Source organism: Poecilia mexicana, unplaced genomic scaffold, assembly GCF_051168715.1.
Source record: "Poecilia mexicana isolate PSO_F unplaced genomic scaffold, ASM5116871v1 scaffold_13, whole genome shotgun sequence".
Classification (NCBI taxonomy): domain Eukaryota; kingdom Metazoa; phylum Chordata; class Actinopteri; order Cyprinodontiformes; family Poeciliidae; genus Poecilia; species Poecilia mexicana.
Genome location: NW_028263382.1, coordinates 14,895,296 through 14,914,599, shown reverse-complemented (window position 1 = coordinate 14,914,599; position 19,304 = coordinate 14,895,296). Strand labels below are relative to the sequence as shown.

General features: G+C 37.7%; 2 protein-coding genes across 2 annotated transcripts; both read left to right on the top strand.

Annotated features, from left to right (window-relative positions):
• Nucleotides 1-2,956: 2,956 nt before the first annotated feature.
• Nucleotides 2,957-7,998, top strand: LOC106911097 (uncharacterized). Its single transcript, XM_088011730.1, has 4 exons — nucleotides 2,957-3,287; nucleotides 3,389-3,481; nucleotides 4,674-4,811; nucleotides 6,079-7,998. Exons 3-4 carry the CDS (start codon nucleotides 4,748-4,750, stop codon nucleotides 7,857-7,859), a joined length of 1,845 nt encoding a protein of 614 aa, XP_087867856.1. The 5' UTR covers nucleotides 2,957-3,287; nucleotides 3,389-3,481; nucleotides 4,674-4,747; the 3' UTR covers nucleotides 7,860-7,998.
• Nucleotides 7,999-13,888: 5,890 nt separating this feature from the next.
• LOC148155781 (uncharacterized) lies at nucleotides 13,889-18,365 on the top strand. The gene is made up of 4 exons (XM_088011741.1): nucleotides 13,889-14,280; nucleotides 14,382-14,474; nucleotides 15,734-15,871; nucleotides 17,130-18,365. Exons 3-4 carry the CDS (start codon nucleotides 15,808-15,810, stop codon nucleotides 18,224-18,226), a joined length of 1,161 nt encoding a protein of 386 aa, XP_087867867.1. The 5' UTR covers nucleotides 13,889-14,280; nucleotides 14,382-14,474; nucleotides 15,734-15,807; the 3' UTR covers nucleotides 18,227-18,365.
• The last annotated feature ends 939 nt before the right edge of the window (nucleotides 18,366-19,304 follow it).

Genomic DNA, 19,304 nt, shown 5'->3' with positions numbered 1-19,304 from the left:
CAATACTGATACTAGCACAATATTTACTGTTACTGAATTGCACTTTATTTTCCAAACTTGTCTTGCTTTGAACCTGTTGGATGTTCTCTCCTGACAAGAGCGGATGTAAACATGATTAAAAAAGGCAACCCAGGACTGGAATGAAATAAAAAATACAAAAAACAAAGAAATTATAATTCACTTAATAAAAAAAACTTTTGAAATAAAAAAGTCTTTGTTGCAATAAATATATTCGGATCATTTGTGTTCATCCATGGTGCACAAGATGCAGATGCACTGCTGATCGGTGCAACAAAAAACCTTCATCACCTCATCGTGACGAGAACAGATGTTCTCCAGGAGCTTCTTGGAGGGCTCCACCGGCTTGTGTTTCTGCAGCAGAGCGGCCCTGTAGAAACTTAAACATTCGAATAGATAGATAGATAGTAAAACTATTTTTTCTATATATAACATATGAAGGTGGAAGTAGTAGTTGTGTAATATATATTTTTATGGTTATGCTTCTCATTTTCTTTTCTTTATGCCTCCAACGCCAGTCCTGCTGTTCTTTCACTGTAATGCGCAAAGACTAAAATAAACATAACAGGGTTGTTTGGGTGCAGAGAATAAAACATGTTGTCACACTTTATTATCAAAATCAACAAATTACCAAGAGGATAAATTCATGATGTCTTTTTGTTTAATGTTTTATAAGAATGTACATCGGAAGCTTGCGACCAAATCGTGGATCACGGCACCCTCTGCTGTTGGTATGATATAAATAAAGTTTACATCTGTTTTGTACAAGTTTCATGATGTCAAACTAACTAAAAGCTTTGATACAACATGTTTACCATGGGAGGTTGCACTTGCTGCACTTGGATAGCATTTCTTTTGATTTCCTTCTCCATATTGGATCATTTCAGCACAAATCTTTTTTTTATGAACTCAAATTGGAAACTGTTGTCACTAAATTTGGGCTTGGTGGACATTTCATCATGCACAGGTAGCCATGTCCAGCGTTCCAAACGTAATGTCCTCACTCTGACAATTTTCATACGTTCCTTGGTTTCAGTCATGGACATGAATCCAACTATTATCAGATACACTGAGAGATGGACGAAGGATTTTTAGAAAGTGGATTTTGCAGGTTGATGCTGTTTGTATGAACTGAAAAGCACTTACTGGGATTGTCTAGAATGATTTGAGAAATGCACCAAAGCAACTGAGGAAAACTGCCACTTATAAACTTTGTCCATATTTTGTCCTTTGTTTTAACAAAACATTTTAACGGAAACACCAATATGTCAAACTTGCTGTATTACACATTTCTATTGTCCTCAGCTCCTTGGCTGGCAGAAAAGCCCTGCTATGGCATTACATCACCTTTTCCTCGTAAAGGCCCTGGAGCTGAACACTCAGCAATCAGCCACACACACTCCATAACAGAGCCCGTCCATCCATCCATTTTCTTTACACCCTTGTCCCTTGGTGGGGTTGGGAGGGTTGCTGATGCCTATCTCCAGCTATCGTTCCGGGCGAGAGGCAGGGCAACACAGAGACAAGCAACCATGCATACACACACTCACACCTAGGGGCAATTTGGAGAGGCCAATTAACCTGATAGTTTTTGTTTTTGGACTGTGGGAGGAAACCAGAGTACCCAGAGAAAGCCCACACATGCACGGGGAGAGCATGCAAACTCCATGCAGGGGGACCGGGGCCGGGTATTGAACCCAAAACCTTCTTGCTGCAAGGCAACAGCTCTCCCAAATGCGCCACTGTGGAGCCCCATCAAGATGAGACCATATTTTTATTTTGCCTAAATTCTGGAAAGACGGCATCATTAGCTCTCAGTAAACAAAGCTGCAAACAGAAATGCAGTGGATCTTTAAGGAAGAACGGCAGATAATCCCCAAATCCACGTGCGAAAAGCTTGTTGCATCACACCCCAAAAAGACGCATGGCTGTACTTCTTCAAAAGGGTGATTCTACTCAATACAGAGCAAAGGGTCTGAATACTTATGACCATGTAATATTTCAGTTTTTATTTTTTTGATAAATTTGCAAAGATTTCTAAGTTTGTCTTGTCTCTGTCAAGATGGGATGCTGAGTGTATGTTCATGAGAAATAACTTTTTTGATATTTTAACAAATTGCTGGAATAAAGCAAAGAGTGAAAAATGTAGAGGAGTGTGAATACTTTCCATATCCACTGTAAATATGGACTCAAGTTTAAACAGATACATGAAACACAAGAGAAAAATCTTTCAGTTGTGATCTTTGTGGACACTGATATATCCTGAAATCAAGTTCAAACACACATGAGAATCCACACAGGCCACACAACGTACTGCTGCGATCTTTGTAAAACAAAAGATTTATCTATATATCAAATATAATCTCACACAAGAGAACCACCCTAGAACAGAAAACATTTTGCTGCGATGTTTGTGAGAAATGATTCAGGGAGAAAGGAGATTTAAACACACATATTAAGGTCCACACAGGGAAGAAACCTTTCAGTTGTGATCTTTGTGGGTATAGATGTAGCCAGAAATCAAATTTAAACAGATACACGAGAGTCGACAAAGATAAATATTTTAGTTGTGTTACTTTCGGGATAGGACAGGCACACGAATCAAGCTTTAATCACGTTTTTACGAATCATGAACCACGAATAAAAAAAATAAAAAATAAAAAATATTCAGCTGTGTGTGTTGAGCTAGAGGACACTAATGAGTGGAAACTGATTTAGAATGTAAACATAAGCATGGAAGGAGTATGAATACTTTTTAGCTTAATGGTATTTATGAAAAATATATTTTCCTCATAAATGTGAGACATGTAAAAGACATAATATATTATAAAATATACAGACATATGCAATACTTGTATGTGTGAGAAAACCTAATACTATGCAAAGTCCCGCAGTTTGACAATGAAAGTTACTTGTTGTTTATCTTAAAAAGTTGAAAAGGTGAAAGTGAGATTTGATTAAGAAAACTTTCTACAAAACAACTCGAGAAATGAGTGTTATAAGTATTTGTTTCAATATCTAACACTGACAGTCCTAATTAAAAGTATATAATTTTCTCTCTGCAAATTGAATAAAATTGCCATATATACCTACACTCCTCACCAGTAGGTGGCGGCGATGCACACCGGAAAGTTTTTTTTTTCTTTTTCTTTTTGCCAACCCGCAAAAACCGCAAGAGGAAGAAGAAACTTCAGAGGATTTCCTGTTTCTGCATCTTAGGTCATGAGGGGACAACGCGTCCCGCTTTTCATGGTTTGGTGATATTTCTGGTAAGAAAACAGTAAATATTCTCATAGTTTGTTGAAATATGTTTGTACCTTCGCAGTAAAGTGTTGAGCAGGCAGTATTTTAACAGGATGGTGTGTTTCAGAAACGGATGGTGAAGAAGAGCTGAGTGCGGCGCAGAGCGGCCATTTCCTGCTGAGGATAAGTTGTGGGATCATCTGTGAACTCCAGCGTCCTGGTGAGCTGAAATATTGCTGTGGAATTAAAACTTTGATGAAATAATTCATTAAGTTCCTCCACACGCTTTAAATAACTGCTTTTGTGTAATATAGCTCTTTGTTGTAGAGCAGGGGTGTCAAAGTCAAATGGACGGAGGGCCAAATAAAAAATTTAGCTACAAGCCGAGGGCTGGACTGATCGAATGTTCATTGAAATGTTTTTAAATGACGCATATAGTCTAGTGAACCTAATTGAACCTACTGAAAACCTAACAAATATATTCCAATATGATCAGATAAATAAAGCAATATTTTCTTATGGCTCTGTCAGTAATCTTTAATTTTCAACAGACACAACTGAAATATTTTTAAAATATAATTGGATTGAAATACAATAAAATAAAGTGCAAAAATCTATTAATCCACATATGTCAGAGTCAAGGCATTTAGATGTGTTGCCGTCGACACATCTAAATTTGCAGTACCGTAATTCCGCCACACGTAGCGCTAAGTGGAAAAATTCCAACGGTTTCTGAAAGGGGAGACGTTGCACTTTCCAGCAAGTATCGGGTTAATACGGTAACTTCGCAGCTGCAGCTGCAGAGAGTGTAATTAATCCGGGGGGCACTCGTTTAATAGACGGTATATTTCGGCAATAACTTGGTGGATATTGAAAGTTCCGGTTGTTATGGATACATGGGTAAGTACATCATCTCACAGAACATTTAAAGAACTACTTACAGTTCAAATAAGGAAGATATTTTTTTTTCAGACGGGGTGCCGGCTTGCTGCGGGCCGGTTCTAATAATAAATCAAGATCATCCCAGGGGCCGTAAAAAACCTTCTCGCGGGCCGGATGTGGCCCGCGGGCCTTGACTCTGACATATATGTTGTAGAGTCAAGAGGCCACTGCTATGTTTCTGTCATTTTATGTCATTTATTTAGTGCTTTTCAGTTTTAATTATTGTTTTTTCTTATTCTTTAAGCTTTCAACATTTAATTTTGGTTACCAATGTTTAGCAGACGTCTGTATTCTGGTTTTTGAATAAAAGTAGAAAGTACAATGCTGCACATTAAGAAGCCCAGCTATTGTCCTGTGAGGATAACTGGGACCAACTAAAGATCCTAATAGTTGAGTTATAGAATCACATTGTATTTTACAATGATTTGTAGCTTTTTAACTTTGTTCATTTTGTGGTTCCTGTCTCTCAGCTGGATCTACAAGTTGACCTCACCACCAGTTCACCCATCACTCTGGTTGTGAAGAGGAGCGGTCTCCAGAAGAAATGGAGTATCGAGGCAAAACGCTGGAGGCTGATTTCAACCCCAAAGTCCTGCTGCATAGATTAGGTCTGTATGTTTTCTTATCAGTAATGGTTTAGGAGCAGCTTTCTGAGGTTTATCTTCTTAACAGAAAGTTGAGAAACGGTTTGTGTCTGTGTTAGCAGATTAGCTTTCTATCTGATGGAAGAGTGACTGAATCCTAACGCAAATGAACGTGTTCAATTTGATTCATCATTGAAATATTCAACTTTTCTGCTGCTCTTGGTTCAATGGAGCTCTGATTCCTAAAGCTATTGAAGATGATGTTCAGGTCTTTGGCTTTCTTTTTCTAGATAGCTCTCATCATTTAGGATTGAAGTTGGTTATCTTTTCTGATAACCATCATTTGAACAAACTGTTCAAATGATGGTTATAGTGAGACTCTCTTCCTGATCAGCTCTGAAACTGGGTATAGAGGCACTTTGGTCTGGGAAGTCTGCATTCAATCACAACAGCTTCATGAATTTAAAGAGCCCTGCTCTTAAGAAACTGTCTAGTTCCCAAACGAAGCAAATTACTGTAAACAGCTTTAGGCCAGAGTGACTTTGTCCTGATTCCCTGTTGGATCAAATATCTGATTCAGAGCATTGATAGCGCAAAAAAATGTCACCTTGATGAGTTCATTATATTCATGTCATCACACCAAAGTGATTTGTTTTCTTTGTTCTGGGTTTTAATTTGTTATTTAAGTCTGTGTAATGTGCATAAAACAGAAGTAGACACATTTTTCAAAAGAGACAAGTTTACATTTAAATTTATGAACACAATAACATCCATCAATTCAAGCTACAAAGTAACATGTTTTGGCTACAGGATTATAAACAAAAAGTGAAAACTAGCAACCAAAATACCTCATTTAAATAACTCAGCTATCATTTCTTTGGCTTTCTGCTACAGATGCAATTTATCGATTAATGAGTAATCAAAAGTTAATTGATCTTATTCAGGGTTTTCACCAGAAAATAGACTAAGTCTGGTGGTAGATGGCCCCAGGATGGCTGACCGCCAACTCATCGAGTTTTAGAAAAAAAAAATGTTTAAAGCTGAAAATATTGCTATTTATTATGTGATGTAAGATATTTGAGACATGCTACAGTTGTATAAAAAAAGTCAGGCTTAAAATACAGATTTTAACAGGCATTGCTCTTATAGTGAACCTCAGAGCGAACAACATCACAGTTCAACCTGAAGTCAAACATTTATGTACGTTGGTTTGTAACACTAATAATGTTGATGTGAATATAAAGCTGCAGTGGTTTATAATGTACATAATTTGCTTCATTGGTTCCTGCAGATGCTCAGCAGATGTTGCTGCTTAAAGAAGATGCTCCTGAAGAACATGGTCCAGGTTTTGACCTACAAGGTCCAGAGTCTCTCCCACCAACCATGAATGAGGATGATGAAGAGTTTCTCCTGTCTTCTCACCTTCATCAGCACCACAGAGAGTTACCAGAAGATCACTGTGAAGCAGCAGAACCTATCAGAAAGCAAGATCATGGAGATTATTCTAACTCATCAGAGACTGAACACATTGAGGAGGATGAAGAGGAGGATGAAGTTGATGTAAATAATGTTTTCTGTCAACTTGAACAATTGCCAGATTGCAGTCCAAATAGTAAATACAAGGGAAATGACAGCAAGGTGAGCCATTCAACTAAAGGTTCTCCAATCTCTCAGGATAAAATGAAATTATTTACTTCAAAGAAAACCCTAGACTCAATGAGGGAAGTTAATGTTGAAATGAAGTTTAGCTGTGATGCCAATGGTATATCATGTAAAAAAAATCCAACATCAAAAAGACATGCGAGAACCCTAGCAGAACATGAACATCTCTGTAAATTGTGTGGACACACATTTAGCAACAGAAAAACATTAGACACACACATGAAAATCCATACAGGAGAGAAACCTTTCAGTTGTGATCTTTGCGAATACCGATGTAGTGTAAAATCAAGTTTAAACAAACACATGAGAATCCACACAGGGGATAAACCTTTCAGTTGTGATCTTTGTGGATACAGATGTAGTGTAAAATCAAGTTTAAACAAACACATGAGAATCCACACAGGGGATAAACCTTTCAGTTGTGATCTTTGTGGATACAGATGTAGTGTAAAATCAAATTTAAATGTACACATGAGAATCCACACAGGGGATAAACCTTTCAGTTGTGGTCTCTGTGAATACAGATGTAGTGTAAAATCAAATTTAAATGTACACATGAGAATCCACACAGAGGATAAACCTTTCAGTTGTGATCTTTGCGAATACCGATGTAGTGTAAAATCAAGTTTAAACAAACACATGAGAATCCACACAGAGGATAAACCTTTCAGTTGTGGTCTCTGTGAATACAGATGTAGTGTAAAATCAAGTTTAAACAAACACATGAGAATCCACACAGGGGATAAACCTTTCAGTTGTGATCTTTGTGGATACAGATGTAGTGTAAAATCAAGTTTAAACAAACACATGAGAATCCACACAGGGGATAAACCTTTCAGTTGTGATCTTTGTGGATACAGATGTAGTGTAAAATCAAGTTTAAACAAACACATGAGAATCCACACAGGGGATAAACCTTTCAGTTGTGATCTTTGTGGATACAGATGTAGTGTAAAATCAAATTTAAATGTACACATGAGAATCCACACAGGGGATAAACCTTTCAGTTGTGATCTTTGTGGATACAGATGTAGTTTACAATCACATTTAAATGTACACATGAGAACCCACACAGGAGAAAAACCTTTCAGTTGTGATCTTTGTGGATACAGATGTAGTTTACAATCACATTTAAATGTACACATGAGAACCCACACAGGGGATAAACCTTTCAGTTGTGACCTTTGTGGATACAGATGTAGTGTAAAATCAAGTTTAAACACGCACATGAGAATCCACACAGGGGATAAACCTTTCAGTTGTGATCTTTGTGGATACAGATGTAGTTTACAATCACATTTAAATGTACACATGAGAACCCACACTGGAGAAAAACCTTTCAGTTGTGAACTTTGTGGTTATCAATGTAGTCAGAAATCACAGTTAAACAAGCACATGAGAATCCACTAAAGATAAACATTCTAGTTGTGATATTTTAGGCACAAGAAATGAGGATCATATTTTAAATGGAAGACTCTAAAGAAAAATATTCTTCTGTTGTGTGTTGAAGTCTATGAAACAATAAAAAGAGTGGAAATTGATTTTGAAATGGCATTGTTGCAGGGTTTATTGTGGAGAATGTCGGTGCTATTAAGGATTTTTTTTTTGTTTTTTCAGATGCTCCTCTTCCACTTATGGTTTGATTTTAATATTTTAATTGAATACACTAGGGATTTTTGTTTGAGACTAAACTGCTGTTAGTTGTAACTCTTAAGTAAAAAATAAATAAATATATATATTATTTACTACACAGGGCTTAAAGAGCTCCGCCCGGGGATCGGATCTCCGGCTTTTGACCAAATGGTCCACCTCAACCAATCTTTATGGGTCGCCTCAACCAAACGGTAGTCTCAGGGCTTAACGAGCATAGACGTAAGAATAGACGCTTCATGAACCGCTCTTGCCTATTGTAGCTGACGAGATTTAAGGCGGGCATCTTGGAGCGGTCCACCACTCCACTCAGTGTTATGTGTTTAGCAGGCACAATGATGTATCAGCCAGGGCTTAAAGAGCTCCGGCCGGGGGCCGGATTTCCAGCTTTTGACCAAATGGTCCGCCTCAACCAAACTGTAGTCTCCGGGCTAGACCGGAACGTGTCGGCGGCGACACATCTAAATTTGCAGTACCGTAATTCCGCCACACGTAGCGGTATCTGAAAAATTCCAATGGCTTCTGAAATGGGAGACGTTGCACTTTCCAGCAAATATCGGGTTAATACGGGAACTTCGCAGCTGCAGAGTGTAATTAATCCGGCGGGTGGGGTGAACTCGTTTAATAGACGGTATATTGCGAAAATAACTTGCTGGATATTGTAAGTTCCGGTTGTTATGGATACATGGGTAAGTATATCATCTCACAGGACATTTAAAGAACTACTTATATTAAAATAAATAAGATTTATTTAGTCAGACGTTTGAAACTTAGGCGTAAAGAGCTCCGTCTGGGGGCCAGACTTCCAAGCAAAGCGAGCATTAGACCAAACGGCCCGCCTCAACTAAACTGTAGATAATAGACAAAGATGTCTGCCAATCAGAATTCTACCGTGTTCTTGACCAATGATTGTAAAACGGTTTGTAGAAAAGAAGTGGATGCGTTCGGTTAAATCAAATGCGATATGAATGAAGATGGAGTTTGTCTCACCCGGTAAAGAAACACGTTTACTTGAGAAAGGAATTAAAAACAAGTGGGGCTGGGCAAAGGAAAGGGGACAAGACGGGAAGCTGGTGGAAATTTTTACACAAGGGGGGCGTTTGGTCGAAGGTAAACTTTACACCTTAAATGCACAACAATACCAGTTTAGACTTTGAGCAACTTCCTTGTGTTTTGTAACATTAAATCATGCCTGCCTGCAACTGTATCGATGGCAGCTCTTCTATTCAGTGTTTGTAGCTTGTAGCTCCGCTCATGCTACTAGTAGCTTCGCCACATCAGTTCAGTGTTACACCGGCTGATGACATTGCTGTGATTCACTTTGTCTGCTGTCTGATTTTCTAATATTTTATGTTTTATTGAGGATTTTTGTACATGCGTTTTGGCAGTTCTGTGATCATGTTAAAGCAGCAACTTATATTAAAAAGTGTTTTATTTCCGTTTGGATGCTGCCCGCTTCCATGGAAGGACAACAGAAAATCGCTCTTATAAACATGTAATTACTAAAATCACGATACCCTCACTTTGTATCCGTCTGAAAAATGAACCCATTTAAATAAAGAAATCCCTCCATGTGTGATACCACGATAGAGAGCGTGGTATGGATGATGGAGAGCGGACCACTTACACCGGCACTGTAAGTGGTCCGGTATGAAACGGGTGTGATAGAACAACGGAACCACAGCACTTTTGAATTACAATAGTCAGAATACCGAAATTGTTTCCGTTATTTTAAAAGGTTTATGTCAGTCTGCCTTTTCCCCATCGATATGCCCTGCACCTTAGGGGGTAAAAAAAAAAAAAAAGACGCGCACATTGTGCAAAACTCTGAAACAGGAGAAGCGGTACATAAAACGGAGCGACGAACTAGATGTGAATTATGGCATAAAAACAGAGAATGCAACGCTGGACAGTGAAAAAATCAACACATGATGTGAAACATGACGATAAGGCAGCGCAGCAGGTGATGAGTGAAGATTAATGATGGTCAATAAATGATAAAATAAATCTAGCAACAGGAAAGAAACTAAAGTGGACATAGCAATAAACCAAGAGAGGATAATGCTAGTCAAAAGAAACTAAATGGAAATGAATGAAGAACATAATACAAGAATAAACTAATAAACTAAATTAAATACAGAGGAATAAACTGATATGGCAAGACCTTTAGAGCAATAATTAATACAGAGGACAGTATGGCAAGAATAAACAGACACTATTTCCAGTTCAAAGGTAAAATAATATTGTTGAAGTGCCATGGGTTTGTTGAGACCATATCTAATATTGAGAATAAATATATCTTACAGACCATAATATCAAAGAACTTATCACTTATTTATGTTTTTAATTAGATTTTATATATTTATTTCTTCAATATTATTTTTCATGTCAACGTTAATGTCATGAGGCCGATAACTCCATGACACTTTCAATTTAACTCATTAGGATTTGATTAAGCCAGATTTGTGTCACTTATTCATTTAGTTGGTAATGTTGCATATTCTAAATTACTTGCAAAAACATTGACTGAAAGGACTCTTATTTAATGTTGAGGGATTTTTGCCTGTAAGGCAAACCTTTAGGGCACAGACATTTTACATTTTGTTTCGAGTTGAAATGCACTGAAGTCTTATTTGAGTTTGAGTGTTTAGCTTGTTAATTGTATTGTAAGAAGCAATTGTTTGCACTATTCAAAGACACTTTATTAAACTGTGGCAATAGCATCGATATAGTTCATTTCTATCACCTCTATAAGTTTTAGGCTCAGGATTTTTTTTTTAACTTTAAGCCCTATGTAACAATTTTTTGAGTCTATTTGACCGATAAAAAGTGTCATTTTCAATTATAAAGGCTTGCAACTTGCCTTGCTTTCTTTGGTCCAATACTGATAATAGCACAATATTTACTGTTACTGAATTGCACTTTATTTTCCAAACTTGACTTGTTTTGAACCTGTTGGATGTTCTCTCCTGACAAGAGCGGATGTAAACATGATTAAAAAAGGCAACCCAGTACTGGAATGAAATAAAAAATACAAAAAACAAAGAAATTATAATTCACTTAATAAAAAAAACTTTTGAAATAAAAAAGTCTTTGTTGCAATAAATATATTCGGATCATTTGTGTTCATCCATGGTGCACAAGATGCAGATGCACTGCTGATCGGTGCAACAAAAGACCATCACCTCATCGTGACGAGAACAGATGTTCTCCAGGAGTTTCTTGGAGGGCTCCACCGGCTTGTGTTTCTGCAGCAGAGCGGCCCTGTAGAAACTTAAACATTCGAATAGATAGATAGATAGTAAAACTATTTTTTCTATATATAACATATGAAGGTGGAAGTAGTAGTTGTGTAATATATATTTTTTATGGTTATGCTTCTCATTTTCTTTTCTTTATGCCTCCAACGCCAGTCCTGCTGTTCTTTCACTGTAATGCGCAAAGACTAAAATAAACATAACGGGGTTGTTTGGGTGCAGAGAATAAAACACGTTGTCACACTTTATTATCAAAATCAACAAATTACCAAGAGGATAAATTCATGATGTCTTTTTGTTTAATGTTTTATAAGAATGTACATCGGAAGCTTGCGACCAAATCGTGGATAACGGCACCCTCTGCTGTTGGTATGATATAAATAAAGTTTACATCTGTTTTGTACAAGTTTCATGATGTCAAACTAACTAAAAGCTTTGATACAACATGTTTACCATGTGAGGTTGCACTTGCTGCACTTGGATAGCATTTCTTTTGATTTCCTTCTCCACATTGGATCATTTCAGCAAAATCTTTTTTTTATGAACTCAAATTGGAAACTGTTGTCACTAAATTTGGGCTTGGTGGACATTTCATCATGCACAGGTAGCCATGTCCAGCGTTCCAAACGTAATGTCCTCACTCTGACAATTTTCACACGTTCCTTGGTTTCAGTCATGGACATGAATCCAACTATTATCAGAAACACAGAGATGGACGAAGGATTTTTAGAAAGTGGATTTTGCAGGTTGATGCTGTTTGTATGAACTGAAAAGCACTTACTGGGATTGTCTAGAATGATTTGAGAAATGCACCAAAGCAACTGAGGAAAACTGCCAATTATAAACTTTGTCCATATTCTGCCCTTTCTTTTAACAAAACATTTTAACGGAAACACCAATATGTCAAACTTGCTGTATTACACATTTCTATTGTCCTCAGCTCCTTGGCTGGCAGAAAAGCCCTGCTATGGCATTACATCACCTTTTCCTCGTCCAGGGCCTGGAGCTGAACATTCAGCAATCAGCCGCACAAACTCCATAACAGAGCCCGTCCATCCATTTTCTTTGCACCCTTGTCCCTTGGTGGGGTTGGGAGGGTTGCTGGTGCCTATCTCCAGCTAATGTTCTGGGCGAGAGGCAGGGTGCACCCTGGACAGGTCGCCAGTCTGTCGCAGGGCAACACAGAGACAAACAACCATGCATACACACACTCACACCTAGGGGCAATTTGGAGAGGCCAATTAACCTGATAGTTTTTGTTTTGGACTGTGGGAGGAAACCAGAGTACTCAGAGAAAACCCACACATGCACAGGGAGAGCATGCAAGCTCCATGCAGAGGGACCGGGGCCGGGTATTGCACCCAAAACCTTCTTGCTGCAAGGCAACAGCTCTCCCAACTGCGCCACTGTGGAGCCCCATCAAGATGAGACCATATTTTTAGTTTGCCTAAATTCTGGAAAGACGGCATCATTAGCTCTCAGTAAACAAAGCTGCAAACAGAAATGCAGTGGATCTTTAAGGAAGAACGGCAGATAATCCCCAAATCCACGTGCGAAAAGCTTGTTGCATCACACCCCAAAAAGACGCATGGCTGTACTTCTTCAAAAGGGTGATTCTACTCAATACAGAGCAAAGGGTCTGAATACTTATGACCATGTGATATTTCAGTTTTTATTTTTTAATAAATTTGCAAAGATTTCTAAGTTTGTCTTGTCTCTGTCAAGATGGGATGCTGAGTGTACGTTCATGAGAAATAACTTTTTTGATTTTTAACAAATTGCTGCAATAAAGCAAAGAGTGAAAAATGTAGAGGAGTGTGAATACTTTCCATATCCACTGTAAATATGGACTCAAGTTTAAACAGATACATGAAACACAAGAGAAAAATCTTTCAGTTGTGATCTTTGTGGACACTGATATATCTTGAAATCAAGTTCAAACACACATGAGAATCCACACAGGCCACACAACGTACTGCTGCGATCTTTGTAAAACAAACGTATTATATATATATCAAATATAATCTCACACAAGAGAACCACCCTAGAACAGAAAACATTTTGCTGTGATGTTTGTGAGAAATGATTCAGGGAAAAAGGAGATTTAAACACACATATGAACATCCACACAGGGAAGAAACCTTTCAGTTGTGATCTCTGTGGATAGATGTAGCCAGAAATCAAATTTAAACAGATACACGAGAATCCACAAAGATAAACATTTTAGTTGTGTTACTTTAGGGATAGGACAGGCACACGAATCAAGCTTTAATCACGTTTTTACGAATCACGAACCACAAATCAAAACAAATAAAAAATATTCAGCTGTGTGTGTTGAGCTAGAGGACACTAATGAGTGGAAACTGATTTAGAATGTAAACATAAGAATGGAAGGAGTATGAATAATTTTAACTTAATGGTATTTATGAAAAATATATTTTCCTCATAAACGTGAGACATGTAAAAGACATAATATATTATAAAATATATAGACATATGTAATACTTGTATGTGTGAGAAAACCTAATACTATGCAAAGTCCCGCAGTTTGACAATGAAAGTTACTGGTTGTTTATCTTAAAAAGTTGAAAAGGTGAAAGTGAGATTTGATATTAAGAAAACTTTCTACAAAACAACTCGAGAAATGAGTGTTATAAGTATTTGTTTCAATATCTAACACTGACAGTCCTAATTAAAAGTATATAATTTTCTCTCTGCAAATTGAATAAAATTGCCATATATACCTACACTCCTCACCAGTAGGTGGCGGCGATGCACACCGGAAAGTTTTTTTTTTCTTTTTCTTTTTGCCAACCCGCAAAAACCGCAAGAGGAAGAAGAAACTTCAGAGGATTTCCTGTTTCTCCATCTTAGGTCATGCGGGGACAACGCGTCCCTCTTTTCATGGTTTGGTGATATTTCTGGTAAGAAAACGGTAAATATTCTCATAGTTTGTTGAAACATGTTTGTACCTTCGCAGTAAAGTGTTGAGCAGGCAGTATTTTAACAGGATGTTGTGTTTCAGACACGGATGGTGAAGAAGAGCTGAGTGCGACGCAGAGCGGCCATTTCCTGCTGAGGATCAGTTGTGGGATCATCTGTGAACTCCAGCGTCCTGGTGAGCTGAAATATTGCTGTGGAATTAAAACTTTGATTAAATGATGCATAAAGTTCTTCCACATACTTTTAATGACTGCTTTTGTGTAATTTAGTTCTTTGGATGTTGCTTGTACAGTCAGAGGCCTCTGCTATGTTTCTGTCATTTTATCTAATTTATTTAGTCCTTTTTCAGTTTTAATTATTTTTTTTCTTATTCTGTAAGCTTTCAACTAGGGATGTTGTAAACAAATATTTTAGTAGTCGGATAAAAAAATTATAAAATGAAATATTGGTACATTTGGCATAATACTAGTGTTACTATCAATTGCAGTCCAATTTTTCATATTTGAGCATCCCTAACATTTACATCTTTGGAGTTTAGTAAACTAATCTGTAACAATAATAGCTCACTTTCTAAGTTAACCAGAAGAAATGTTATACAAAAATCTGAAATTCTATTGAATTTAATAATAAAGAGGCAGGCTCACAAATATGCTTATAAAACATGTCTGTAATCAAGCTTTTAGTTTCATTCATCTTCAGTGAGTTTCATAGATGAATTCTGACCTTGCCCCATACCTGTCAGGCTTAGGGTTTGAAAACGGGAAATGTCGCCTGGAGTGGGGGAGGAGAGGGCAAATGAACGAACATAAGATGGGGGTAAAGGGGAGGAAATAGACTAGGGGACGAACGTAAGAACGAGGGGAGCTATACGGGATATTTAATGCTGCCGTACTCAAGGCATCTCCCCAGTCATTTTAAGGATGCTTATTGGTTCCCCAAAAACGATAAAAAGTTGGACACTATCATCAATCAATAAAATCCCCACGGGCCAAACTTGAAGATTGGACGTTATGCCGCTAACACTTAGCCTTTGTCAACAACTGAGAGGCGGAAGTGAGAGCTCCGCGTGATGCAAGTAATGTCCCTGCCGGAACACGGTGCGCTAAATAATAAAACATAAATTAATGAAGGTTCGAGACAGATAAATTTTCCTCGAGGAATTTTAGTAATCGAGGTACTCGAATCATTCAAGGAATCGTTTCAGCCCTACTTTCAATATTTCAGTTTGGTTACCAAAGTTTAGCAGAAGTCTGTATTCTGGTTTTGAGCAAACGTAGAAAGTACAATACTGCACATTAAGAAGCCCAGCTATTGTCCTGTGAGGATAACTGGGACCAACTAAAGATCCTAATAGTTGAGTTATAGAATCACATTGCATTTTACAATGATTTGTAGCTTTTTAACTTTGTTCTTTTTGTGGTTCCTGTCTCTCAGCTGGATCTACAAGTTGACCTCACCACCAGTTCACCCATCACTCTGGTTGTGAAGAGGAGCGGTCTCCAGAAGAAATGGAGCATCGAGGCAAAACGCTGGAAGCTGATTTCAACCCCAAAGTCCTGCTGCATAGATTAGGTCTGTTTGTTTTCTTATCAGTAATGGTTTAGGAGCAGCTTTCTGAAGTTTATCTTCTTAACAGAAAGTTGAGAAACGGTTTGTGTCTGTGTTAGCAGATTAGCTTTCTATCTGATGGAAGAGTGACTGAATCCCAACGCAAATAAATGTATCAAACCTGATTCATCATTGAAATATTCAACTTTTCTGCTGCTCTTGGTTCAATGGAGCTCTGATTCCTAAAGCTATTGAAGATGATGTTCAGGTCTTTGGCTTTCTTTTTCTTCATAACTCTCATCATTGAAGTCGGTTATCTTTCTGATCTTCACCCAGTTTGAACAAACTGTTCAAATGATGGTTATAGTGAGACTCTCTTCCTGATCAGCTCTGAAACTGGGTATAGAGGCACTTTGGTCTGGGAAGTCTGCATTCAATCACAACAGCTTCATGAACTTAAAGAGCTCTGCTCTTAAGAAACTGTCTAGTTCCCAAACGAAGCAAATTACTGTAAACAGCTTTAGGCCAGAGTGACTTTGTCCTGATTCCCTGTTGGATCAAATATCTGATTCAGAGCATTGATAGCGCAAAAAAATGTCACCTTGATGAGTTCATTATCTTCATGTCATCACACCAAAGTGATTTGTTTTCTTTGTTCTGGGTTTTAATTTGTTATTTAAGTCTGTGTAATGTGCATAAAACAGAAGTAGACACATTTTTCAAAAGAGACAAGTTTACATTTAAATTTATGAACACAATAACATCCATCAATTCAAGCTACAAAGTAACATGTTTTGGCTACAGGATTATAAACAAAAAGTAAAAACTAGCAACAAAAACACCCCATTTAAATAACTCAGCTATCATTTCTTCGGCTTTCTGCTACAGATGCAATTTATCGATTAATGAGTAATCAAAGGTTAATTGATCTTATTCAGGGTTTTCACCAGAAAATAGACTAAGTTTGGTGGTAGTTGGCCCCAGGATGGTTGATCGCCAACTCATTGAGTTTTAGAAAAAAAATGTTTAAAGTTGAAAATATTGCTATTTATTATGTGATGTAAGATATTTGAGACATATTACAGTTGTATAAAAAAGTCAGGCTTAAAATACAGATTTTAACAGGCATTGCTCTTATAGTGAACCTCAGAGCGATCAACATCGCAGTTCAACCTGAAGTCAAACATTTATGTAGGTTAGTTTGTAACACTAATGATGTTGATGTAAATATAAAGCTCCAGTGGTTTATAATGTACACAATTTGCTTCATTGGTTCCTGCAGATGCTCAGCAGATGTTGCTGCTTAAAGAAGATGCTCCTGAAGAACATGGTCCAGGTTTTGACCTACAAGGTCCAGAGTCTCTCCCACCAACCATGAATGAGGATAATGAAAAGTTTCTCCTGTCTTCTCACCTTCATCAGCACCACAGAGAGTTACCAGAAGGTCACTGTGAAGCAGCAGAACCTATCAGAAAGCAAGATCATGGAGATTATTCTAACTCATCAGAGACTGAACTCATTGAGGAGGAAGAAGTTGATGTAAATAATGTTTTCTGTCAACTTGAACAATTGCCAGATTGCAGTCCAAATAGTAAATACAAGGGAAATGACAGCAAGGTGAGCCATTCAACTAAAGGTTCTCCAATCTCTCAGGATAAAATGAAATTATTTACTTCAAAGAAAACTCTAGACTCAATGAGGAAAGTTAATGTTGAAATGAAATTTAGCTGTGATGCCAATGGTATATCATGTAAAAAAAATCCAACATCAAAAAGACATGCGAGAACCCTAGCAGGACATGAACATCTCTGTAAATTGTGTGGCCACATATTTAAAAAAAGAAGTTACTTAGACACACACATGAGAACCCACACAGGAGAGAAACCTTTCAGTTGTGATCTTTGTGGATACAGATGTAGTGTAAAATCACATTTAAATGAACACATGAGAATCCACACAGAGGATAAACCTTTCAGTTGTGATCTTTGTGGATACAGATGTAGCCAGAAATCATATTTAAATGAACACATGAGAATCCACACAGAAGAGAAACCTTTCAGTTGTGGTCTCTGTGAATACAGATGTAGTGTAAAATCAAGTTTAAACAAACACATGAGAATCCACACTGGAGAAAAACCTTTCAGTTGTGAACTTTGTGGATACAGATGTAGTTTACAATCACATTTAAATAGACACATGAGAATCCACACTGGAGAAAAACCTTTCAGTTGTGAACTTTGTGGATACAGATGTAGTTTACAATCACATTTAAATAGACACATGAGAACCCACACTGGAGAAAAACCTTTCAGTTGTGAACTTTGTGGTTATCAATGTAGTCAGAAATCACAGTTAAACAAGCACATGAGAATCCACTAAAGATAAACATTCTAGTTGTGATATTTTAGGCACAGGAAATGAGGATCATATTTTAAATGGAAGACTCTAAAGAAAAATATTCTTCTGTTGTGTGTTGAAGTCTATGAAACAATAAAAAGAGTGGAAATTGATTTTGAAATGGCATTGTTGCAGGGTTTATTGTGGAGAATGTCGGTGCTATTAAGGATTTTTTTTTGTTTTTTCAGATGCTCCTCTTCCACTTATGGTTTGATTTTAATATTTTAATTGAATACACTAGGGATTTTTGTTTGAGACTAAACTGCTGTTAGTTGTAACTCTTTAAGTAAAAAATATATAAATATATATTATTTACTACACAGGGCTTAAAGAGCTCCGCCCGGGGATCGGATTTCCGGCTTTTGACCAAATGGTCCACCTCAACCAATCTTTATGGGTCGCCTCAACCAAACGGTAGTCTCAGGGCTTAACGAGCATAGACGTAAGAATAGACGCTTCATGAACTGCTCTTGCCTATTGTAGCTGACGAGATTTAGGGCGGGCATCTTGGAGCGGTCCACCACTCCACTCAGCGTTATGTGTTTAGCAGGCACAATGATGTATCAGCCAGGGCTTAAAGAGCTCCGGCCAGGGGCCGGATTTCCAGCTTTTGACCAAATGGTCCGCCTCAACCAAACTGTAGTCTCCGGGTTAGACCGGAACGTGTCGGCGGTGACACATCTAAATTTGCAGTACCGTAATTCCGCCACACGTAGCGGTATCTGAAAAATTCCAATGGCTTCTGAAATGGGAGATGTTGCACTTTCCAGCAAATATCGGGTTAATACGGGAACTTCGCAGCTGCAGAGTGTAATTAATCCGGCGGGTGGGGTGAACTCGTTTAATAGACGGTATATTGCGAAAATAACTTGCTGGATATTGTAAGTTCCGGTTGTTATGGATACATGGGTAAGTATATCATCTCACAGGACATTTAAAGAACTACTTATATTAAAATAAATAAGATTTATTTAGTCAGACGTTTGAAACTTAGGCGTAAAGAGCTCCGTCTGGGGGCCAGACTTCCAAGCAAAGCGAGCATTAGACCAAACGGCCCGCC